The 25756-nt window shown below is 43.7% G+C and overlaps 1 protein-coding gene across 3 annotated transcripts in view; it reads left to right on the top strand.

Moving 5' to 3' along the window:
* The window catches only part of EIF3L (eukaryotic translation initiation factor 3 subunit L), a 26513-nt gene extending 757 nt beyond the window's left edge, over positions 1 to 25756 (top strand). The window contains exons 3-13 of one of the 3 annotated variants that reach the window (XM_021687410.1): positions 837 to 1047; positions 3785 to 3864; positions 6852 to 6913; positions 10454 to 10523; positions 10739 to 10812; positions 14277 to 14448; positions 16099 to 16253; positions 17023 to 17193; positions 18248 to 18745; positions 24363 to 24443; positions 25477 to 25756. In XM_021687410.1, the coding sequence (XP_021543085.1) occupies positions 837 to 1047; positions 3785 to 3864; positions 6852 to 6913; positions 10454 to 10523; positions 10739 to 10812; positions 14277 to 14448; positions 16099 to 16253; positions 17023 to 17193; positions 18248 to 18745; positions 24363 to 24443; positions 25477 to 25515 (1613 nt within the window). In that variant the 3' untranslated portion in view covers positions 25516 to 25756. Of the gene's footprint in view, positions 1 to 836; positions 1048 to 3784; positions 3865 to 6851; positions 6914 to 10453; positions 10524 to 10738; positions 10813 to 14276; positions 14449 to 16098; positions 16254 to 17022; positions 17194 to 18247; positions 18746 to 24362; positions 24444 to 25476 lie in introns of those variants that run through there. The other 2 variants (XM_044915804.1, XM_044915803.1) reach the window with 2 other exon arrangements.

Below are 25756 nucleotides of genomic sequence, written 5' to 3'. Positions count from 1 at the left end.
TTCCTTATTAAACTACTTGCTGAAGAAGAAAATCTTGTTGTGAAAGCCCAGATGAAATCTTTTTGGAAGGTTTTGAGGTTTCCTGAAATATTATAATGAGTTGGCTTGGCTTAGCATTTTGTAAGTGCCATGCATTTTTACAGGTATTTTGTGCGAAGTGTTTCGTTTAGTCCTTACGACAAGTACCTAAATTAACGTTGTCTCCATTTTCTCAGATGAGAAAACTGAGCAGAGAAGTTTAGTAACTTGCACTGTTGTATAGGTAGAAAATAGCAGTCATTCATTCAATGAATATTAAGTGCTGGGACACTGGGTGGCTCAGTTGGTTAAGCGTCCAACTCTTGATCTCAGCTCAGGTCTTGATCTCAGGGTCTTGAGTTCAAGCCCCCTGTTGGGCTCTATGCTGGGCATGGAGCCTACTTAAAAAAATATATAAATGTATATATTTAAAATGTATGTGTATAAGGTGTCTCCTACTTACTTCTCCTTCCCACGGTTTTCCCCTCTCTTCCAACACACATATAACTGTTTTAGGTGCGAGGGTATACCTGAGTACAAGACAGACAAGGTTCTTGCCCTCATAGGATTTAGGTTCTAGTGGAAGTAACAGATAATAAGCAAGTATGTAATTGTAAATAGTGGTAAATGTTCTGAAGAAACAGGACGATGGGATTGAGAGTGAGTTGGGGACAATTATATCTTTGAGTGTTTAAAAGGGAATTGTACCTGATTTTATAGACTTGAGTTTTGTTTGGGGGATGGTCTTGCCCTTTTGTTTTGTAACATATGTGGGTTTGAAAACACTTGGTAAAGTATTTATTATATCCAACCTCTAGGAGATCCAAAGCAGGATCTGGCTTATGAACGTCAGTATGAACAGCAGACCTATCAGGTGATCCCCGAAGTGATCAAAAACTTCATCCAATATTTCCACAAAACCGTCTCAGATTTGATTGACCAGAAGGTGTATGAGCTACAGGCCAGTCGTGTATCCAGCGATGTCATTGATCAGAAGGTATATGAGATCCAGGACATCTATGAGAACAGGTACAGAGTGCTAACTGAAATGACCCTCTTTCTGGGTGGGACTGGTTTACTGATACAGCCCCTAAGGTGGGGGGGGGATGCTGTTTAGTCATTTCTCTGTAAAGAGAGTGCCCAAGGAGTTTCTGTAATTTCTTGTGAGGAGACATGTTATTTTTTTGGACTGTATTCCTAGAACTTGTATAGGGCCTAAAATAATAACGTCATTTATCAGTAATCGTAGCAGCAATTAGTATGTCTGACCAATATAGATCAGGCAGTGTTCAGAATGCTTTTCCTGTATTTACTCATTACTCTTCACAGTAACCCCATGGAGTAGGTAGTAGTATTTTCTTTATCTTACAGATGAGGGAAAAAGCATAGAAAGGGTGTCATATAGCTAGTTGAGTGCATATGTTGAGTTTTGAACCTGCATAGCCTGACATCAGAGCCTAATTTTTTTAAAGATTTTATTTATTTATCTGAGAGAGAGAGAGAGAGAAGGAGCAGGGAGAGGGGCAGAGGGAGAGGGAGAAAGCAGACTTCCCGCTGAGCAGGAACCTGGGGACCTGGGGTTGGATACGGGGACTCCAGGATCATGACCTGAGCCAAAGGCAGACACTTAACTGACTGAGCCGCCCAGGTGCCCCCAGAGTCTAATTTTTTTTTTTTTTTTTAAGATTTTATTTATTTATTTGACAGAGACAGAGACAGCGAGAGCGAGAGCGGGAACACAAGCAGGGGGAGTGGGAGAGGGAGAAGCAGGCTTCCCGCTGAGCACGGAGCCCAATGTGGGGCTCGATCCCAGGACTCTGGGATCATGACCTGAGCCGAAGGCAGCCGCTTAACGACTGAGCCACCCAGGCGCCCCCCAGAGTCTAATTTTTAAGTTACTGTACAAGTTAATGCATAACAGGATGAGCCAAACTTTGAGTGGTTGCTTCTGTTTTGAGAGGATTGCCCTTGTGTAATTGCATTAGAGATGAGACAGGTTAGTTAGGGTTGAGACAGTCAGAAAAGACTTCACCAGGGATATAGAATTTAAACCATTCCTGGGAGGGGTGCCTGGCAGGCTCAGTTGGAAGAGCACGTGACCCTTGATCTCAGGGTCGTGAGTTCGAGCTCCATGTTGCGTGTAGTGATTACTTAAAAATAAGTAAATAAATTTAAAATAATTAATTAATTCCTGGGAGGGTGGGTGGACAAAATGAATAGCCAAAGGCTTTTTGGATTAATGAATAGAATTAATCCATGAACTGTTTTTTCCTTCATCTCCAGGTCTTTCTAGTTGAAGTATGTAGATCAGTGCTGTCCCATAGAAATAATAACACTAGCCACAGGTGTGATTTAATTTTTTTCATCAGCTACATTTTAAAAATGTAGAAGGAGGGGTACCTGGCTGTCTCAATCAGTGGAGTGTACCACTCGGGCTCAGGGTTGTGAGTTTGAGCACCACATTGGGTGTAGAGATAACTTAAAAAAAAAAAGGTGAAATTAATTTTCATAACTTCTTTTTTTTTTTTTTAAGATTTATTTATTTGAGAGAGAGAATGAGAGAGCACATGAGAGGGGGGAGGGTCAGAGGGAGAAGCAGACTCCCTGCCGAGCAGGGAGGCCGACGCGGGACTCCATCCAGGGACTCCAGGATCATGACCCGAGCCAAAGGCAGTCGCCTAACCAACTGAGCCACCCAGGCGCCCCAACTTATTTCAACATCTAAAATATTACCACACATAATCAGTATTAAACTGTTAATGAGTTACTTTACTTTTTTTTCATGCTAAGTCTTCTAAACCCTATCTTTTGTATTTATACCACATCTCAGTTTGTGTATGTTGGAAATACCTGATCTCTATTTAGATTTCATAGCATTTACAATAGAAAAAGCAGATTCACATATCTAGGTAACTTAAATTTACTTGAATGTTTTCCAGTAACTAAGTATTGGCTTTTTGGTTAAAATTAACAAAAATTTGAAATTCAGTTCTTTAGTCACAATAATCACATGTGGCAAATAATTCCTGTATTGGACAGTACAGGCAGATATAGACTAGTTGAAGCCAAGCATGTGGTAGATCTTTCTGTAGGAGAATGTGTGGTGAGAAGAATGGCTGGTGCCTTGGAAAATACAGTGTTACTGAGATGCTTTGTGTTTTTTTATATATTTTGAAGTGGGGTCTTGAATATGTTTCTATGCTAAACTGAAAGATCTGGAGAAGAGGAGAGGTGGGGCTTATGGAGAGTGGGAGAAAGCTGAAGTCGCTCCTGAGGGGATCAGGGCTCTGAGGCATCTTGGGCACCAGTGTTTGGGTTGGGTGCTGTGGGTCTGTTGTGGCATCAGACTGCAACAAACAGACTGATTTTCTTCCAAGTTTGGATAGGGGGAGGAGGCACAGTGCTCTGGGAAAGTAGGGAAAATATGCTAAGGGGGGAAGGTTGGGAGTGTCTAAAAAGTAGTTACCAGATCAGGGAACAGTAAGCTGTTATGTATGAGTAGAGTTCATGATACAGAGGCAGGAAATGATCCTGAAGAGCATGGTGGTTGCATAACTGATAAAAAGGAGAGTGTTCACCGTATTAAGAAAAGTTGAGGTGTAGCTTTGGGTTGAGGAAAGTTGTAAACTTGGAGGGTTCTGGCCCTGACTTTGTTTCTGTGACATCTTCCTCTTTATGAGCCTGGGTCCTTATCCGTAAAATGTGTGGGTTGCCTCTTTGGTGCTTCCTGTTTTGGGGTTCTAGAATTTGTCTGCTTGATTTTCAGCTGGACCAAGTTGACTGAAAGATTCTTCAAGAATACACCTTGGCCTGAGGCTGAAGCCATTGCTCCACAGGTTGGCAATGGTAGGTATGCGTTCTTTGCGTTCTGTATGCTGGATGGGCTTCTGTGACTGAGGGGTCATGAGGAAGCTCAGAATAGTATGTCTGTTTTGCTCACTGCTTTGTTTCCTCAGGGCTTGGTACATAGTAGACCCTTAGTAAAGAACTTGTTGAGTGAAGGCGGAATAAACAAAGGGGACAGAGACATCTCACATGTGATGAAGCTGAATTTGAGATCTTTGTCCTGACTTGTTTCCATTTCCCCCTATGATTTTGGGGGTCATTACATTCACTTGGGTATGGGCTGTCTGGCTTTCTCCCACCTTTCCCTTTATGATGGTGTTTGTTACATATGGTGTAAAATAGGAAGATCCAGCTTCATGCTTTTGCATGTACATATCTAGTTGTCCCAGACCAGTTTTTGGAAAGACTATTCTTTTTCCACTGGATTGTCTTGGCACCTTTGTTGAAATTGGTTATCACGTAAATATAAGGATTTATGTCTGGACTCTCAGTTTAACTCCACTGATATGTGTCTATCCTGATGCCTGTGACATACTGTCTGGATTATTGTAGCTTTGTGGTAAGTTTTGAAACCGGGAGGTGGTAAGTTCTCCAACTGTGTTCTTCTTTTTCAAAATTGTTGTCGGTCTTCTGAGTCCCTTGGATTTCCATATGAATTTTTTTTTTTTTTAAGATTTTATTTATTTATTTGAGAGAGAGAGAATGAGAGAGAAAGCATGAGAGTGGGGAGGGTCAGAGGGAGAAGCAGACTCCCTGCCGAGCAGGGAGCCCGATGCGGGACTCGATCCTGGGACTCCAGGATCATGACCTGAGCCGAAGGCAGTCGCTTAACCAACTGAGCCACCCAGGCGCCCCTAATTTCCATATGAATTTTAGGATCAGTTTGTCCATTTCTGCAAAGAAGTTAGTTGGGATTTTGATAGTGATTGTATTGAGTCTGAAGATAAATTAGGGGAATTTTCCCATCATATTAGGCCCTCTAATTTATGGACATGCGATGTCTTCCCATTTATGTAGGTGTTTATATTAATGACATTTTATAGTTTTTAGTGTACAAGTCTTGTACTTCTTTGATATAGCTAGCATTTTTTTGGGAACACTTTATTTTTAGTATTAATGGTACACAAGTTTAGAACTCATTTTGTAGGAGGTGTTATTTTCTGTGTTGCTCAGACCATAAGCTCTGTTTAATATGTTGTCTATAAAGAATGTAATAACGTGTGTGTTAACAGTAGCAATCTCGAAATACAGTTGACCCTTGAACAGCATGGGTTTGAACTGGGTGAGGCCACGTACACATGGATTTTTTTTGATACAGTCCTGACCCTTAAGATGTTCTGAACATTTTCTTCTCTTTAGATTACTTACATATTGTATACCGTGGTAATACAGTATATAATATGTATACCATACAAAATATGTGTTGACTGTTTATGTTATTGGTAAGGCTCCTGGTCAGCAGTAGGCTGCTAAAGTTAACAGTTAAATATTTGGGGACTCAAAAGGAGTATGTGGGTTTTTGACTGTGCGGGGTGGGGGGGTCTGTGGCCCTAACCCCCACATTATTCAAGGGTCAACTGTGTATAATTTTAAACAGGTAAGTAATCACAGGGCTTAATAGTATAAAAGGAGATTTGATGTAAAAATCCTCTTCCCACTTCCCTTCTCAAGTCTTCAGTTTCTCTAGAGCCATCTAGTGTTAACACTTTCTTTTTTATCCTTTCCGTTATAGTCTGTGCATACATAAGCAAATAGGAATGACTTGTTTGTTTCTTTTTTACATAGACCAAATGCCATTTTCTTGCCTTTTTAAAGTTTATTATATTTTTGGAGAGTATTCTGCATCTCCAGGATCCCCAAGACCACCCCCAGGTTTGATGATTTGCTAGGACTCTGGGTATAGCTGTACCCACAGCTACAGAGCAAAGTTAGTAAAGGGAAAGGGCACACAGAGTGGAATCCAAAGGAAACCAGGTGCATATATGTTATCAACAGTCCTTTCCTGTGGAATCACTTGGGATGTGCTTAATTCCTTGAGCAAAGAATTGTGACGTGTGAAAAGTTGTCTTTCAGAGAAGCTTATAACACATTCAGTGTTTGAGGATTTTATTGGGTGCTTGTCTTGTGGGTACACCCTCTGCCTAGCATCTACCAAAATTCCAGGTTCCCAGAAGGAAGGCAGGAGTTCAGCATAAACCATAGTGTTGCACAGTTTAGGCTGCGCAGATTGCCCTTGTCGGGGTACTGGGGACCCTCCTGAAATCCAGGTTCCCAGATGCCAGCCAAGGACCAAATTTACTAGCCAAAGGATAGAAGTCTCAGACCTACTTTGTTAATTCTTTTCTGTACAGCGTCTGTACCCAAAGAACTTTATTTCCTCTTTTCTTTTTAGTGGTTGTATCATGTCAATAGGATAAATTCTTTAGAATTTCTAAGTCGAAAATACCCGTGTGTCTGCAGTTTTGATAATGTGACATTGCCTTTTTTGGAGCTATTACAATTTATTTATGTGTTGGTTTGCTAAGCAACTGGATAGCAAAAATCTAAGTGGCTAAGGGAAATGGGTCTGAATGAGATTAAGATGAGGTTGAAAGATAAAACGAGGGGCGCCTGGGTGGCTCAGTCGTTAAGCATCTGCCTTCGGCTCAGGTCATGATCCCAGGGTCCTGGGATCAAGCCCCGCATCAGGCTCCCTGCTCAGCAGGAAGCCTGCTTCTCCCTCTCCTACTCCCCTTGCTTGTGTTCCCTCTCTCGCTGTTTCTCTCTGTCAAATAAATAAATAAATCTTTAAAAAAAGGTTTAAAAAAAATGATAAAACGAGAGATGAATTTTCCTGTTGCATGTATTCTTGGGGTGTATTAGAATTTAGATTTCATTTTGTGTCTTAAATCATGTTTATTCCTCTATTCCCTTCAAAAGGCTAAAACTGCCTGAAGACCCTAGTTGTTTTGTGGATTACTAAAGCAGCTCTTTGCCATCTCTTTCAGATGCCGTCTTCCTAATTTTGTACAAAGAATTATACTACAGGCACATATATGCCAAAGTCAGTGTGAGTATCTAACTGTTGTTGGTTCTATGCCATTTTTGCCTTTGGAACACAATCATTAGTTTCTATTGGTTCAGTGTCCAAGAGTGGTTGGCATGTGTTTTGAGTGTTGAGAAATGACAGAGGGAATGATTGAATCCAACAAGCTGGGTGTCTGTCCCAGACAAACTGTGGTATGGCATAGCTTGTCTGTCCTTTTCAATTTCTCCATCCCCACAGTTCTGACTCGGCACTCATCACATTGATTGGGTTGCAGGATGCCATCCTAATGGTGTGTTCCCAAACACCTTCTATTGCCTCAGCTTGTGATGCCCTTGCTTTTTACCTTCAGTGCATGACTATGAGCCTTCTGCTCTCTGAAACACACATGAAACTGTCGCTGTGTGCCAGGCATAATACTAGGTACTTGGCAGGCATCTATACTCTAATCCTTACAGTAGTCCTGCAAGGCAGGCAAACTGAGGTGCAAAGAGGTTGCTTTTTCTCAAATTCATGCAACGAGTAGGTGGCAAAACTCCTTGTACCCAGGCCTGGCTTATTGTGATACCAGTGTTCTTTCTACTGTACTCTCCCAGCTTTGGGCACTTGTTTGATTCTTCTCTCATTTCTGAATTTTAGAATGCACAAGTCTCTTAAAATAACTGTACTATTTATATACACCATGACTGAAAATCTCTATTTTTAGCCCCTGTTTATCCAAATCCATACTTGTATATCCAGCTGCCTATTCCACATCTCCACTTGGCTGTCTGATAGTCATCTCAAATTTGGGTGTTTTGTTTTAAGATTTTATTTTGGGGTGCCTGGGAAGCTCAGTCGGTTAAGCATCTGCCTTTGGCTCAGGTCATGGTCCTGGGGTCGTGGGATTGAACCCCACGTCAGACTCCCTGCTTGTCAGGGAGTCTGCTTCTCCCTCTTCCCCTCCCTACCTTGTGCTCTCTCACTTGCATGTACTCTCTCAAATAAAGTTGTTTTTTTTTTTCCAAAGATTTTATTTATTTGACAGAGACCGTGAGAGAGGGAACACAAGCCGGGGGGTAGGAGAGGGAGAAGCAGGCTTCCCGTGGAGCAGGGAGCCCCATGTGGGGCTCGATCTCGGGACCCTGGGATCATGACCTGAGCCTAAGGCAGACGCTTAACGACTGAGCCACCCAGGTGCCCCTAAATAAAGTCTTTAAAAAGGTTTTATTTATTTGAGAGAGAGAGAGAGTACTAACGGGGAGGGGCAGACAGACAAGCACACTCCCCAGTGAGCAGGGAGCCTGACAAGGGTCTCTATCCCAGGGCCCGGAGATCATGACCTGAGTCGAGGGCAGATGCTTAACTGACTGAGCCACCCAGGCACATCATATCAAGTTTAACATACCCCAAACAGAAGTCTTATTTTCCCTCTAAGCCTGTTCTCAAGTCAACCAACTCAATAAATAATACCACCATCCACCCAAGTGACTTAGAATAAAAACCTTGGTGGTGTTTTTTTTTTTTTTTTTAAAGATTTTATTTATTTATTTGAGAGAGAGAGAGAGAAAGAGCACAAGACGGGGGAGCTGGAGAGGGAGAAGCAGACTCCCTGCTGAGCAGGTAGCCCAATGCGGGACTCGATCCTGGGACTCCAGGATCATGACCTGAGCCGAAGGCAGTCGCTTAACCAGCTGAGCCACCCAGGCGCCCCCTTGGTGGTGTTCTTGACTTTTCTCTCACTTCCAGCCTTGTAGCAAATCCTGTTCAATTCTGTCTTCAACATACTTCTTGAAACCACCCACTTCTCACCTCCATCACTGCTGCTACCCTAGTTCAAGGTGTTATGTCATCTCTTGCCTGAACCATGTAGCTGCTTCTGGTATCAGTTTCCACTCTTCACTTGAGTTTATTCTCAGCCTAGTAACCTCATGATCCCTTTGAGACATAGTCTCGTCAGGTCATGCTCTCCGTCACAATCCTACCATGACTTCTCATCACACTTAGAATAAAATCCCAGGTCTTCGTCATAGTCCTGCTTGATCTGGCCCCTGACTCCCTTGCTGGTCTTTCTTACAACTTTCCCTCCTTTCTTGGGCTCCTGGCCATACTCTGGCCCTGCAGAGCACACATCACTGGCTGACACTGTAGTGTTTGTTTACTTGGGTTTTGTTTGCTACCTGCACTAGAGGGTAAAACACCACCAGGGCATGGACTTCATCTCGTCACTGCTATAATCTGGTGCCTAATCCTTGATGGTGACAGGTTAATTGTTGGAGCTTGTATGTGTACGTGTAAATGAAGGAACCTGGCACCATGATCTCTCCTTAGAGTATTTCCACCTTCTCACAGTCAACTTTCATCTCTCTGAAGACCACCTGACCTGGCTAGAGCTCCTACCTTGCCACAGGAGCCACCGTCAGTGGTAGCTGGAGGAGTTCCTGTTGTCAAAGTAATGCAGGCGACCATGTTTTTCTGGCATCCCAGTGAGATCTCTGACTACCTCATCTGATAGAAAGTAAAGGTTCCCTCCTACCGTTGCTGCTCTAGCTCAGGTACTTTGTGGGCTAGGTTGAGAATCTAGCTAGCCTGTGTAACATCGCTCCTTTGGAAGACCATGGCATCAAACCCACAGTACAGTTGGTTTTACCACCTCTCATCTTCCCTTTGGTCCGTAATGAAGATTCAGCAGAAGTTTATTGACTGTATAACCTCTTTGTTAGGTACCAAAGTACTTTCATATATATGACCTGTTTTAAACCCAGTGCGGGGCAGGGGGGGAGCTTATTGAAAGAGCATTTATTATATTGGGCTCTTTCACTACATAGTCTCATGCTACAGAGGGATTGAATACTGTGTCAGAAGCTCACAGTTAGTGAGTACTGGGGCTAAAACTCCAGGGCTATGTTCTTTCTAGCTCATCACAAATAGTATCATGTTGTTCCTCAGCTCAGAAATCTTCAGTGGTTTTCAGTTGCCAGCAACATCAAGTCTAGATTGGGGGGTCAACAGCCTTCTGTGTAAAGAGCCAGATAGCTTTTTGGATTTGAGGCCATAGTGGTCTCTGTTGAATCTTCAGCTCTGCCTTTGTAGCAGCCATAGACAATGAGTGTATATGGCTATATTCCAGTTGAGCTTTTTATTTGCAAGAAACAGGTGATGGTGGATTTGCTGATCTCCCTGGCCTAGATTCCTGTTTGGCGCTGAAAAGACCTCTACATTCCTAGCCTGTTGTAGTCTAGTCCAGCATAGTAGCGTTATCTGCACTTACTCACCATCCTTCGAGCACCATGATTTTAGTTCTTTGCTTTTGTTAGTACCTCTGTCTGCTTCACCAGATCTGCATGCATGTTCTCAAATGGTCAGTTGAGGTTGTTTGCCATAAAGCCTAATCATTGTGGTCAGATACTCAGTGCCCTTTTGAACTGCTCTAGTACTGCTGTCTTCCCTCTGACTTGAGTGCTCTTTGCGTACTAAGAAGGGGAGATTAGGCCTTGGTTCTCATGTGTGTTCAGCTGTCATGGCAGACCATGAGTAAAATATTTAAATTAAATATCTGTCCTGATGTCTCTGTTCTCTTTACAGGGAGGGCCTTCCTTGGAGCAGAGGTTTGAGTCCTACTACAACTACTGCAATCTCTTCAACTACATTCTTAGTGAGTTTGAGGTTTGGCCAGGGCGTGAGGCTACGATGAGGCCTAGTGTTAGCCTCCAGCTCTTTTTAGCAGGATTTTAACATGGGAGTGGGAAGGAGGGATGTCGCATGATTCATAGTTCTTTCAAGAGAAAAATTACAAAATGCATTCTGTAGGCTTACTAAGTGAGCATAGTCATTGCTTTGCGTCTGACTTTTCTGTGATCTCCTGCACAGATGCTGATGGTCCTGCTCCCCTTGAACTACCCAACCAGTGGCTCTGGGATATCATTGATGAGTTCATCTATCAGGTATCTGGTCAGCTTTGGTCTAATTTGAAATAACTAGTCCAACAAAAGAGCAGCTGTTATCATTGTTTGCGTTGTTAAAAACATGCTTGGGATAAAAATGTCCCATCACTGTGGGAACTATCCCACTGTGGTGGTCTTCGATGTCATTGTTTTCTGAAGAGCCAGGCCTAAGAGCTCTGGATATGAGCTTGGAAGGCAGCAGAGTTGAGCTGACTTGAGAGTTGATCTGGTTAGAAAAATAAAGGCGTCATAAGCTTTGGAGTCAGTTACTCTGTTTTTAAGTCTATATTCTGTTTCTGAAGAATAAATCTGAGGGACGCCTGGGTTCTTGGTTGAGTGGCCAACTCTTGATTTTGGCTCAGATCATTATTTCGGGGTCCTGGGATCGAGCCCCGTGTCTGCTGCACGCTCAGAGTGGAGTCTGTGCACCTGAGCCCTCTCTCTCTTAAATAAATAAAATCTTAAAAAAACAAACCCAGAACAATTGAATTTGGAAAAATACTTGTTTTCCATGAGTTTTATGGGGATGGTGTAACTCTCACTGGGTATTTCAGGAGAAATGAGTTTCTTAATAAAGCTGTTATTTGAGCTGCACAGACCAAAGAGACTTACAAAGTGCTGGCAGATTGCGACTGGTATGCTGAAAAAGCCCCCCCTAAGGCCCGTTGAGAGAGAGGCTTATGAGGCTTCGGTGCCTTTGCACAGAGAAGGCCAAAAAACCACACTGGCCTTGTTTGCCTTTTCTGGCTCCTTGGTTTGTGTCAGCCCCTTTGGCATAATTTTAGAAGGTTGGTGGTCCTGTTGACTAATAGCAAGTCAAAGGAGGATCATCTGTGCTAAGGTTCTTCATCCTTCTTAAGATTATCATAATCCCTTGGGTTTAGCTGGTGTTCTCTTAAGGGGCTTAAAGTGCTCTCACTCTAACAAAGACTGGCCCGCAAGAGCCAAGTGTGACTCCTCCCAGCCAGGTAGATGTCACACGGGGTAAGTGGCTTTTCCCTGCCACTCCGCTTTCATTTATTTTTATCAGTACAGGTAATGTGTGAATGTGTCATTACTGTTTAAAAACTTTGTGTTTTTCAAACTGCAGATAAAGTTTATTTTTATCTTTATTGTTTTTAAGATTATTTTCTTAGAGCGAGTGCCACAAATGTGCCCGAGCCTCTGGGGAGAGAGGCATAGGGAGAGGGAGAAGCAGACTCCCCGCTGAGCAGGGACCCTGATGTGGGGCTTGATCCCAGGACCCTGGGATCATGACCTGACCCGAAGGCAGATGCCCAACCCGCTGAGCCACTCAGGTGGCCCCAAACTGCAGATAAAGTTTAAAGTGTCTTCCTTGGGGCGCCTGGGTGGCTCAGTCGTTGGGCGTCTGCCTTCGGCTCAGGTCATGATCTCAGGGTCCTGGTATCGAGCCCCGCATCGGGCTCCCTGCTCGGCGGGAGGCCTGCTTCTCCCTCTCCACTCCCCCTGCTTGTGTTCCCTCTCTCACTATATCTCTTTCTGTCAAATAAATAAAAATCTTTAAAAAAAAAAAAAAAAGTGTTTCCTTTAAAAAAAAAATTTAGAAAAATGGTATTATGTTGTGTAATTTGCTGTGATATGGAACACTTAACATGTCTACGTAGAGATGGCTTTATTTTTTTTCTGCTATGTACATGATACGAATATACCACTGTTTTTGTGATGAAGCTGTGGGTATACAGTTTCCACTGTTATAAACAGTCCATGAATATTCCTGTATCTGTTACACATAGGTCTGTCTGTAGAGATCACCAGAGGTAGAATTGTTGGTTGAAGAATTTTTGCTTTTTACGTTTTTTTTTTTGTTTGTTTTTGAGAGAGTGAGAGAGTGTCTGCGGGAGGAGGGGGGCAGGGGCAGAGGGAGAGAGAATCCCAAGCAGGTTCCACATCTAGCGCAGAACCGACACTGGGCTTGATCTGACAACCCTGAGATTGTGACCTGAGCTGAAATCAGGGGTCAGATGTTTGACTGAGCCACCCGTAGGTGCCCCGCTTTTTAAGTTTTTTAAAATCAGCTTTATAGAGTCAGAATTTGCATACAGTGAAATACTGATTTTAAGTGTGCTGTCGATGAGATTTAACAAATGTGTGTACACCACCACAGTCAAGATGCAGAACACTTCAATCACTTTGGACCTTAATAAATAGTAATACCTTGTCCTCTCCAAGGGCTGTATCAAATTACATTGCTATCTGTAGCATTTGAGAGTTTTTCTCTGCTATGGATGTTATTGGCCTAATTTTTGTCTGTTTGATGGGAAAGAAATGGTAATCTCATTTTAATATGCATTTCTCTGATATGTGAAGAGATTAGGTATTTTCCCTGTTAATTAACCAATTTTGGTTTTCTTTGAAGTAATCCTCAGTATCCTTTTTTCATTTTTCTATCGGATTATCTTGTTCTTACTGAATTATGAGAATTCCTTCTATATTCTGGATACTCTTCTGTTTATTATAAATCTGGAAACTTTTTTCTGTGTTCTTAGAGGAAGGTGCTAATTTGGACTTAATTTGAAGAGCATTTTTGGGTCAGGTCATCTAGGACCTTGATTCTGGGTCACTGGTTTCCAAACTTGGTGTGCACCAAAATCGACCAAGGAACTTTTAAAAACTGGTCGAGAGGCGCCTGGGTGGCTCCGTCAGTTAAGCGGCTGCCTTCGGCTCAGGTCATGATCCTGGGGTCCTGAGATCGAGTCCCATATCGGGCTCCTTGCTTGGTGGGGAGCCTGCTTCTCCCTCTCCTTCTGCCCCTCCCCCTGCTCATGCTCACTCTCTGTCAAATAAATAAAGTCTTAAAAAAAAAAAAAAAGACTGGTTGAGTGGGTAGGTCTTTTGTGCTGTTCTCTGGGTGACTGAAGGAACCAGCCCATTCTTGGTCCCAGATAGAACCACTGCCTTAAGGAATAACTGTGGTGTGGGCCCTAGATGTGCCTTCCACTTGGTGAGGCCCTGTGGTTGGTACAGAGGTGACTCAGACTGGGTTCCTGTCCCTGGTGAATGGATGGTCAGCTCCAGTAGGCAAGACTCACACATACAGACACCTAACCCTGTCTCCACCATGTTGTCATTCGTAATCCTGACTCGGGCATGGCACAGCCTAAGAGAAAAAGATCTATTACAAGCCACCCAGTTCTGACAGCCAGATCGACTGCATTGTGAAGCCCAGAGACATTAAATGACTCTAGGCTGTGTTTGACTCCAAATCGAATGTTTTTTCACAAACTACCTTTCATCTTAGAGATTTTTATTTAGCTGTGGAAGAAGTGACATACTCAGTAATGAACACAATTCAGTGTAATCAAAGATGGGTTTGCAAAAACAAGTAGCATACAGAACAGTTTAGCATGAGATGTGGTGCTGTGCCCTCCCCCTCGGACCCCAGGCACTGTCCCCCCATTTCAACATCGTGCGCCACTCCTGCCTCTCTCCCTTCTTCCCCACAGTTTCAGTCATTCAGTCAGTACCGCTGCAAGACTGCCAAGAAGTCGGAGGAGGAGATCGACTTCCTTCGCTCCAATCCCAAAATCTGGAATGTTCACAGTGTCCTCAATGTTCTTCACTCCCTGGTAGACAAGTCCAACATTAACCGGCAGCTGGAGGTGTATACAAGTGGAGGTGAGTGCTGCTTGCCATCTGTTCCAGGGGAAGAGCGGCCATGGGGAGCGTGGGGGAGCCACGGCGGATTAGGTAAATGGCTGCGTGTCTTTGGTATTGGCTGTGAACAGCAGCCAAGGGCGGGTGCTGAGGGCTGTCGGGCTTGGCCGTCTGTTGGCCAGCACACTGAACGAGCCAGCACTCACGAGGTCTGATTTGCAGACACTTCTGTATCTCCAGGGCCTTCGTGTAGGTAAGCGCTTCTCACACTTTTTGGTGTCAGGACCGCTTTACGGTCTTTAAAGACTAAGAATCACAGAGTTTATCCATATAAATTTTTTTCTCTGTGAGAAGAGTGCCATTTTTGCAAATCTCCTTAGCGCCTGGCATAGTAAGAGAGCTGGATTCTCATTCTGCCCCTGCCTTCAGTCTGTTAGAATTACAATATGCGGTTTGGGTTGAAGTATATGAGGGAGACCTGGCCTCACCCAGACATGGAGTTGGGAAAGGGAGGAGTATCTTAACAGCCTTTTCAGGTAGTTCTGATGTTCTTTGCTACTGCATCCAAACTTGACAATGGGGGTTTCATACTGGTAAATTGCAGTGAGGAATCCGAAAACTTAGCAATGAACTTTTACTTGGTTATGTTAAGGTTTACTGGTTTATCCTGCAGCTTGAATGGATCTTTTTACTCCTGCACAATTTTGTAAAATACTGGTTCATTGAGTTACAAAGATTTTCTCAGTGTTGACATATTTTATTATACAACCTAGAAATACCACTTTCATCATCAGCCTCATCAGATAAGTCTTTATTTAGAAGCTGTTGGGCTCATAGTGGCAGATACATGTTTTTAAAACTAGAATTTGCCTAAAAGCTCACATTTTCATTGGCAGTGAGCACTCTCCGTTGTTTTTATTGAAGTGTAACAGGCTCACCTCATTCATTTTTGAAAAAATGTCTGCTAAATACCCAAATCTAAGTAACCGTAATTTGTGTGTCAATCATTCAAGTAAAAATGGTGTTTTGTGGAAAAGTGGCTGGTTCTTTTACCACATATAGTGGGAAAGAACACAGTAATTACTGATAGAGTGTGCTGCCACTGCCTGGTTTATGCTAGGTTGTCAGTGGTTTTACCCACTGTTGTTTCTGCACCATCAGTGCAAATGGCATTTCAGTGAGAAAGACAAATAGCATCTAAGTGTTATTAGGAAAGTAGCTTTGACCTTATGAACTTCCTGAAAGTAGTGGCCTTGATGAGTAACTGCTCCTGATAAAAGGGGCCATTTCAGTAATATCAGGTGTTTTGGAACCAACCAAACAAACAAACAAAAACCTGGCCCCCCCGCCCCCACAACTCTCCTTGGTAAATTTAAGGTTAGTATAAGGCCAAGGAGACTTGGCCGGTCAGTCGGTATAGAGTATGTGACTCTTGATCTTGGGGTCATGAGTTCGAGCCTCACGTTGGGTGTAGATTACCTTTAAAAAGAAAAAAAAAAAAAAGATGCAGGTCAGGCATGCTGCTTCTGGGTATTCCTTTGAAGGCAGTTATTCCCTATTGCAGGAAGCTTTAGAGGCCAGTAGTAGGTGAAGAGTCGACTCAGTGACACTCAAGGCTTAGGTTTACCTTCCTTCACCTGCCCCTATGGTCATAGTGTCTGTTTCTTTCAGGTGATCCCGAGAGTGTGGCTGGCGAGTATGGACGGCACTCCCTTTACAAGATGCTTGGGTATTTCAGCCTGGTGGGGCTTCTGCGTCTGCACTCCCTATTGGGGGATTACTACCAGGCCATCAAAGTGCTGGAGAATATCGAACTGAATAAGAAGGTGATTACCTGTTTCCCCCTGCCCCCCCCACCCAGAGCCAGAGTCTGTTTTCAGAGACTCTGATCTATAAGGACAAATTTCAGGGATCAAAAAGAGGATTCTTCCCCAGGCTAGTTGAAAATTGAGACATGGGGGAAGCACTGTAGTGAACATCTGCACGTAGACAAGGTGCTTTTTCTTTGTTGCTTAGTAACACTCAAAATGTTCAGTCTTGATTCTACTTTCAGAACAATGATAATGGCAGATTTTTACTTTTCATATTTTTACTATTCAAATTTTACTAGTAAAGGGATTAGTAAGAGACTTAGTTCTAAGATGGTATAGACAACGATGATTAGCTGTGGTGGTTTTTCTTAGCCACAGAAAAATCAGTACTTTTTTGTTTGTGTGTGTCTTTGTCTTTCAGTCTTTCTTGTTTATCTGTCTTTTTCGGGTTTATCTGTCTTTATCGGGTTTATCTGGAAAAGCAAGGAAGAATACACACCTGAGGTGTGGAGGGATTTGGAGCTGAAAGAAATGTTAGGGTCACCTGATCCAGTGCTTTTCTGTTGCATCTAACAATATGGAGTTCTCAGGTCCTATAACTTGATCAGTAAATGGTATGGTCTGAACTGAGAGCCTCTAACTCCGGAGCCAGGGCTTCCCTGGGTAGTTCAGGGCCTCTGTAAGGGACTTCCACCTCAGCTGACACTGGGCCCTGCCAGCTTCCAGACTCTTTCTGGGATGAATTGGTTTTAGGACTCATGGGTGCTTCTTCCTCCCTGCACAGAGCATGTATTCTCGGGTGCCTGAGTGCCAGGTCACCACATACTACTACGTCGGTTTTGCATATTTGATGATGCGTCGCTACCAGGATGCCATCCGGGTCTTTGCCAACATCCTCCTCTACATCCAGAGGACCAAGAGCATGTTCCAGAGGACCACCTACAAGTATGAGATGGTGAGGAAGCCTCTGACCAGCTTGACCCCTTGGCACCTAATCCCGACAGTTTTTGGTAAACACTATCCAAAATTTTCCTTTTTGTATGTCTTTTCAATAGGATGATTTCTTAATGGCTGGCCTACTCTTAAGTTTCTTTTGTTGTACCTATTATTTCAGATCATTAACTCCTTGATGATAAGGACAGTATCTTTTGTTTTACTCTTGTCCCCCAGCATTTATTTAGCAACAATTAGAGTGTTCACTGGGCTCTGGCTATTTAAAAAGGAGTTAGATGTAGGTACCATCCTCAAGCAGTTTGCCATGGAGGAGGGAGGGTCCAAGACATGCATAGAATTGGGAGGTTTCTTTTCTTTTTTTTTTTTTTTTAAGATTTTATTTATTTGACAGAAAGAGATATCGAGAGCGGGAACACAAGCAGGGGGAGTGGGAGAGGGAGAAGCAGGCTTCCCGCCGAGCAGGGAGCCCAACACAGGGCTTGATCCCAGGACCCTGGGATCATGACCTGAGGCGAAGGCAGATGCTTAACGACTGAGCCACCCAGGCGCCCCAAATTGGGAGGTTTCTAGGCAGAGCAAAAGTGTTGAGACTTGGAAGTATGGTGATGTAGCAGGACAATGAACAGTTTTGTTGGAGGGTTGTAGAGTAGTCAAATTGGGGTGTTAGGTTCTGGGGTAACCTTCACTACCTAGCTGAAGTATTTAATTTTTATAGGCATTATGGTGCCATCAAAATTTCTGGATGACTCAGTCATAATAGTGTGGGAGGATTGATCTGCTGGTGAAGGATGGGGTGGACCAGGGAGAATTAGAAGGAGGCCCCAGTGAAGAATCCAGGAGCCAGCTGAGGAGGCCCCAGAAGTGGGCTGGAAGTTCAATAGAGCTAGAGGGCGGATTGGGAGAGACTTCGGGAAAGTTAACTGACCAGTGCAAGACCAGGGAGAAATCAGAGGTCTGTGCAGCGTGTACTTGGGAGGGTGGTAGGGCCACGTTGGCAGTGGGGACCTCAGAAAGTCCATCTCATTTGATCCTGCACCAATTTCTCGCACCCCCAGATTAACAAGCAGAATGAGCAGATGCACGCGCTGCTGGCCATTGCCCTCACCATGTACCCCATGCGAATCGATGAAAGCATTCACCTGCAGCTGCGGGAGAAATACGGGGACAAGATGCTCCGCATGCAAAAGGGTGACCCACAGGTCTATGAGGAACTTTTCAGCTACTCGTGCCCCAAATTCCTGTCGCCTGTGGTCCCCAACTATGACAACGTGCACCCCAACTACCACAAGGAGCCCTTCCTGCAGCAGCTGAAGGTGTTTTCCGATGAAGTGCAGCAGCAGGCCCAGCTCTCCACCATCCGCAGCTTCCTCAAGCTCTACACCACCATGCCTGTGGCCAAGCTGGCTGGCTTCCTGGACCTCACAGAGCAGGAGTTCCGGATCCAGCTCCTTGTCTTCAAGCACAAGATGAAGAACCTGGTGTGGACCAGTGGCATCTCTGCCCTCGATGGCGAATTTCAGTCAGCCTCTGAGGTTGACTTCTACATTGATAAGGTATGGCTGCCTTCTAGCCTAGGCCTCTGGGGCCCTCTCTCTTCATCTGTTCAGCAGTGTTTACTAAGCGCCCACTCTTCTGAGCATTTGGGACTTAGCAGTGAACAAAATCAGCAAAGGTTTCTGTCCTCACACTGACATTCTAATGTAAAAAAGTGGACAATAAACATTATAACGAAGCAGACCCTGTAGTAGGTGTCAATGCAAAATGAACAAACCTTTTAAAAGTTTTTTAAAGAAAAGGGCACCTGGGTGGCTCAGTCAGTTAAGCATCTGCCTTTGGTTTGGGTCATGATCCCAGAGTCCTAGGATCAAGCCCTACATTGGGCTCCCTGCCCAGTGGGGAGTGTGCACCATCTCTCTCCCTCTGCCCTTCTTTCCCGCTCATGCTCTCTTGCTCTCAAATAAATAAAATCTTTAAAAAAATTTTTTTAAAGATTTTATTTATTTCATTTTTGAGAGAGAACGAGCCGGGGGAGGGGCAGAGGGAGAAGCAGCAGGGAGCTCGATGTGGGACTCGACCCCAGGACCTGGGATTGTGACCCGAGCCGAAGGCAAGACCCTTCACCGACTGAGCCACCCAGGCACCCCAACATTTTTTTTGAAGAAAAAAAAAGTTTCATTCTAGTCCAAGTTAAGATAGCTGCCTGGGATACAGTCTTCACAAAGAGGAGAGTGCTCCAGGGAAGGAATAGTTGGTGCAAGAGTCATATATGGTTTTGTTTTTGTTTTCGTTCTTGTTTTACATAGAGTTACAAGTTGTAATGAAAGACTTTCCAGAAAGGCTGTAAAACTGGAATCTTACGGGAATCAGCAAGTTTTTTTCTTATCTTTATGTTTGGAATGTTCCTTTTTGGTGGGTTTTTGTTTTTTTTAATGAAGCAGATGTATAGTGTGTATTTGGGACAGGAATAGAGCCCATGTTTTGAGGTTTTGCCAAGTCATTTTGACCTTGGGTAAATGTTTTACCAGGAGCAGGGCCTACAAACATGAAAAATTAAAAGTTTCCTTTATTTTATCGCAGGTTAGAAACTGCCAAGTGCCGCGCAGTTAAGGGTAGTGGTAGTGGAAGGCAGAGGTTGCAGTATTACATAAGGTGCTCAGGGTAGCCTTTGTCGAGGAAGTGAAATTGCAGCTAAGACTTGAAGGAGGTGAAGAAATTCACCAAACACATATCTGAGGGAGCAGCATTCCAAGTAGTGGGAGTGGTAAGGGCAAAGGCCCTGGGGCAGGAGTGGATCCAGTATGTTTGAGGGACAGCTTCATTGTGGCTGCAGTGACCTGGGAGAAGAGGCTGTGGCAGAAGAGAAGATCAGAGAAGAAAGCGGGAAGGTGAGGTTAGACTTTCAGAAGTAGTTTAGCGAGTGGGAGCCATTGTCCTGACTTGTCCACCCTAGATTAGTGCTGTTTAGTTTTGAACTTCATGTAATGGACTGACAACAGCATGTGCTCTTTTTTTGTGTCTGGCTTCTTTTCCTCAGTGTTAGATTTGAGAGCATTGCCATCCAGCGTTGCCATGCCCAGCAATAGTCCGTTGGTGCTTACTGTTCTGCGCTTGGCCCCCTGCTGTTGCAGGAGTTGGCTGCGATTTTCCCATTCTAATGCGGATGGACTTTTGAGTGGTTTTGGTTATTAGAGAAAGCGTACATGGTTTTAGAAAGTGGCTGTCAGTGGTGGTTCATTGAAGGTGTTTTTTTAAGTGATTCATTTATATCTGCTTGGGAATGCAGAGTTATTTCTGAAAGGAGGCACAAGCAACGTCCTAGGCTCCTCTCGGGGGGAGGGGCAGGTTGAGCGGCAGTGTGAGTTTTCACTGTTGGATTTTAAGTTCAAGGTAACATTTTAATGTCCTAATGAGGTTTTTTAAAGAACTAAGTTCTGTTTTGTTTTCCTAGGTGAGTCTTTTTACAGACTTAAAATATACTAGACTCCTAGAATTGTTCTTTCCATGAAGTAACATCCTCCCCTCTTTGTTAACCCATGTGCGTACACTCAGAAGTAAAGAAGATGTACTACTCACACATATGTGGAACCCCGATATGGACTTAAAACAGTCTGCTGAAATGAGTAGGCTGGTGTCTTTCATCTCTTCTAGAATATTTTTAGCTAATATCTCTTATTGACTCTGCTTTGTTTTCTTCTGGAGTTCTTACTTGATATATGTTAGACCTCATTCTGTCTTCCGTGTTGCTTAAACCCTTCTTCCATCTTTTTTTGTCTCTGTTCTGGATAATATTCTTTTGATTGATTACTCTGTCCTTTTTGATCTCTTCAGCTCTGTTTTTGCTTTCTCTAATTTTTAAAAAATTCATGATCAAGTGTTTCCTTAATGTGCTTGGTTATTTATTTATTTTTTTTACTACATACAGTTCATTGTTCTTGAAAAACTTTGTTGGCATTTTTTGAAGTGTGGGATGAACATTCATTCTTCTAGAAGGGATTTGCTTTTGCTTCTTCAAAGTGCCTGGGAACAAGCCCAGGCTACAGATTGTCAGAAGAATCACCTTGTGTTTATAATGTCCCGGGAATGGGTCTCTCTCTTTCCTTTTTTATGTTCCTCCCCCAACTTGGTGAGCGTTGCTTGGTGTCTGGAGTGGGATGGCTGCCCAGTCCTGGTCTGCCTTTAGCTTGAGGGTGTAGCCCTGTAGGGACCCAGCAGTGCACACAGGGTCTTCTGTAAGACTGGCCCTGGCCTTGGTTTGTCCCTCTGCTCGTCTTCTGGGATTGATGAGCAAATGCCCTCTGCGCAGAGCAGACTTCTTTGTTTTGCTTAGAATGGTTTATTTTCTCTTAAGTAGCTCTTTACTGTCATCTCTTAGATGCTGTGAGGAGATTTTTAAAAATTATTTATTCTGTATTTTTAGTTGTTTTGAGAAAAGTGTTGGTCTAAACATACTATTTTTTTGGGCAGTTTTTTAAAGGTATAACTTGTATAGCATGAACGTCACCATTTTATTTTATTTTATTTATTTATTTTTAAAGATTTTATTTATTTATTCATAAGAGGCAGAGGGAGAAGCAGGCACCCCGCTGAGCAGGGAGCCCGATGCGGGACTGGATCCCAGGACTCTGGGATCATGACCTGAGCTTGAAGGCAGACGCTGAACCATCTGAGCCACCCAGGCGCCCTAAACTTCACCATTTTAAAGGATGTAATTCTGTGGTTAGTAATATATTCACAGTGTGACACAACCATTTCCACTAATTCCACATGTGCACAACTGCCTACTCATTAGCAGTCATACCCAAGTCCCCTTGTCCCCTAATCCTTGGCAAACCAGTAATCTGCTTTCTGTCTCTCTGGATTTGTCTGTTTTTTATATTTGCTATGATAAAATATGTGGCCTTTTCGAGTTTGACTTCTTTCATTGAGCACGTTTTCGGGTCTCATCCAGGTTGTGGTGCATATCAGTACTTCATACCTTTTTATGGCCAGGAAATACTCCACTGTATGGATACACCACTTTATCCATTCATTAGTTGATGGACAGTTGAGTTGTTTTTACTTTTTGACTATTGTGGATAACACTGCTATGAATTTTTATGTACAAGTTTTTGTGTGAACATATTCTCTTGGGTGTATACCTACTTGGGGAATTGCTGGGTCAGTTTGGGTAGTTGTTTTGAAAACTCATCTTGCTAAACCAAACCCTCTCATTTAGAGTTTATGGCTTTTGGAAGACTTGATGTTTGGCAGAACTTAGCTATCTCTGACATGACGGTCTCACTGAAAGTAGAAACATGTCAATAGGGAAGTTTTCCAGTGTTTTATTCATGCTTTTAAAAATCAAAACTATCCCTTGTAGTATCACATCAACTAGCTAAAGTTCTTTTCGAATTTATTCTCAGTGCCTAACATACATTCTTTGGCAGTATTGGTAATCTGCTCCATTCCCCTGTCATCACTTTGTAACCCCGCTGAAGTAGACCCAATTATCTGGATGGTCTTTAACAAAACACTTCTCAGGGCGCCTGGGTGGCTCAGTTGTTAAGCGTCTGCCTTCGGCTCGGGTCATGATCCCAGGGTCCTGGGATTAAGCCCCGTATCGGGCTCCCTGCTCGGCAGGAGGCCTGCTTCTCCCTCTTCCACTCCCCTTGTTTGTGTTCCTTCTCACGCTGTGTCTCTCTGTCAAATAAATAAATAAAAATCTTAAAAAAACCAAAAAACAAAAAATACCCACTTCTCCTGGGATGCCTGGTGGGCACAGTTGGTAGAACATGTGATTCTTGATCCTCAGGGTCATGAGTTCAAGCTCCACCTTGTGTAAAGCTTTGCTTCAAAATAAATACATAAAATACTTCTCCCAAGAATTAACAATTTGGTTATTACAAATAAAATTTTTATGAGGTTGTATTCATGTATTAATTAAATTACAACATAATTAAATACTAATAATATGATTCAAAAGTCCACATGTGAAAAAGTATTGTTTTTTTTTAAGATTTTATTTATTCATTTGAGAGAAAGAGCCACAGCAGGGGCAGAAGGAGAGGAGGAGGGAGAAGCAGGCTCCCCCCTGAGCAGGGAGCCCAAAGGAGAGCTTGATCCCAGGACCATGGGATCATGACCTGAGCCGAAGGCAGATGCTTAACTGAGCCACCCAGGTGCCCCATGAAAATGTTTTTGATTGCATGTTTTTGGGGTTATTATTCCTCTTAACTGGTTCACGTTTGTCTTTGGCAAAATGCTGCTTTCTGGATTGTTGTTGTTGTTTTGGTAAAGGTTTTATTTTTATGTAACTCATGACCCAAGATCAAGAGTTGCATGCTCTGCTGACTGAGCCAGCCGGGCGTCCCTGCTTTCTTTCTGGCTTTTCTTTTTTCATCCTTGATTTAAAAAAATCCAGTCAGGGGCACCTGGGTGGCTCAGTCGTTAAGCGTCTGCCTTTAGTTCAGGTCATGATCCCAGGGTCCTGAGATCGAGGCCTGGCATTGGGTTCCTTGCTCAGCAGGAGGCCTGCTTCTCCCTCTCCCAGTCTCCCTGCTTGTGTTCCCTCTCTCACTGTGTCTCTCTCTGTCAAATAAATAAATAAAATCTTTAAAAAAAAAAAATCCAAAGAGATTCAGAGAGTTCTTGGGCCTTAACCTAGATTATGCAGGGATTTACAAGTAAAATGGTGTTCAACCACATTTGAGCTAAAAAACAAAGTTTAGAATCTGGACTCATTTGCATCCTTACACTCCTAAACAGTATATGAGAATAAAATGCTGTCTTAAATGTTTTTATTGCTGAAAGATTTGTGTTCATTAAAAAAGACTTGAAAATAAAAATAGGGGCGCCTCGGTGGCTCAATAGGTTAAGCACCTGCCTTCAGGTCATGATCTCCAGGTCCTGGGATCAAGCCCCGAGTTGGGCTCCCTGCTGGGGGTGGGGGTCTGTTTGTCCATCCCCCGCCAAATAAATAAAATAAATGGGTTAACAAGAAAATAAAAATCAAGCATCTGGAAAGAAAGAGCTGCTATCAACTGGTAATGCTCATAGGGTTCCCCCGCCCCTCCGTTTGCTTTTGAAAAGCACTGTAGGGGTTTATGTAGCACTTAGCAGCATGGTTACTTGCAAGTCTTAAGTGGCTGTACCTCACTGCTTGCCTCTGACTCTGCTTTGCTTTTCCCATAGGACATGATCCACATCGCAGACACCAAGGTCGCCAGGCGCTATGGGGATTTCTTTATCCGGCAGATTCACAAATTTGAGGAGGTGAGAAGTCAGAGAGTGGTGTGTGGGTTGGAGAAAGAGGTTAGGAACTAGTGGGGAGTTTTGAAAGTTTTTATTTTTCACTTCAAGAAAGCCTCGAGTTGGCCCTTTTTAAAGTTTCTGAGCCGAGACTGGCTGGCTGCTTGGGGTTTGGGGAGTGGGGCTGGGCCTGTAGCATTTGCTGTGTCAGCCTTCTCTAGAGCATCTCTTTCCAAGATCTCTCTCTGCGGGTGGCCAGCTCTCCTCTCCCTCCCTGGTATTTCCTAATATGGGTGGATTCCCTGCCTGCTCTTACCCATCCCTCCCCATTTGGCAGTTACTCTCCGACCTAGACAGGTCTGGCCAGTTCTTGCAGGCAGAGGACTGGAAAGCTGTGTTTTGACAGACTTCATGTGTTTCACATCTTGCCCTAGGAGAGGTCTTGTGGGTCAGGCCAAACGCTACGAGGATGCAGGGTGTGTGCATGCAGGGTGTGTGCATGCGGGTCTCCCTGTGGTCGTAGCTGGAGCCACTTCATCCTGGTGTTCTGAGTTCTCCAGCAGAGGTCACTGCTATGCTCTGGTCCAGCCACGAGGCTCCTTCTGCAGGAATAATGCAGCCCTGGCACGTTCAGCCTCTCTGAGCCTCGTGTCTTATAAAATGGACAGAGCAGTGTAGGGGTGTGTGTGTGTGTGTGTGTGTGTGTGTGTGTGTGTGTGTGTGTGTGTTAGAAGAACAGTCTGCATGAATTGTGTAGGGCCATAGGAGTGTCAGGAGTGGAGCAGTGTAGGGGGTTGGTGTGTGTGTGTGTGTGTGTGTGTGTGTGTGTCAGGTAGAAGAACGGTCTGCATGAATTGTGTAGGGCCATAGGAGTGTCAGGAGTGGAGCACCTAACTGGGGCTTTATGCACCCAAGGTGGACACTTGTGCCCGCATCAGAGACACCCCTTCCTGACTTCAGAGGGGCGGCCTAGGGGTCTGTCCTGGTGATTGTGCACACTGGAGGAAAAGGGTTGGTGAAATCTCCATATTTAATTTTGCTTTTCTTTTTCTTCTAGCTCAACCGAACTCTGAAGAAGATGGGACAGAGACCCTGAGTACATTCACACCCTTGTTAGGAACTTATTTTGAGGTCTTTGTAGGTGGGCATATTTTTGTCACCGTGAAGCCTTTACCTAGATCAGCCATCAGCCATTCAGCTGAATTGAAGTTTATTTGAATTAAGGACTGAAATGCTTTAAATAGGTCTCGGTAAAAGATCTTTGGAGCCAGATTTGTCATCTCATCATTGTTGCGGGGAATCTGTGGTCGAGGGCAACAATATGTGATTTCCTGTGA

Source organism: Neomonachus schauinslandi, chromosome 5 (assembly GCF_002201575.2).
Source record: "Neomonachus schauinslandi chromosome 5, ASM220157v2, whole genome shotgun sequence".
Classification (NCBI taxonomy): Eukaryota; Metazoa; Chordata; class Mammalia; order Carnivora; family Phocidae; genus Neomonachus; species Neomonachus schauinslandi.
The sequence above is the reverse complement of the archived record's forward strand: the minus strand, read 5'-3'. Positions and strand labels throughout refer to the sequence as shown.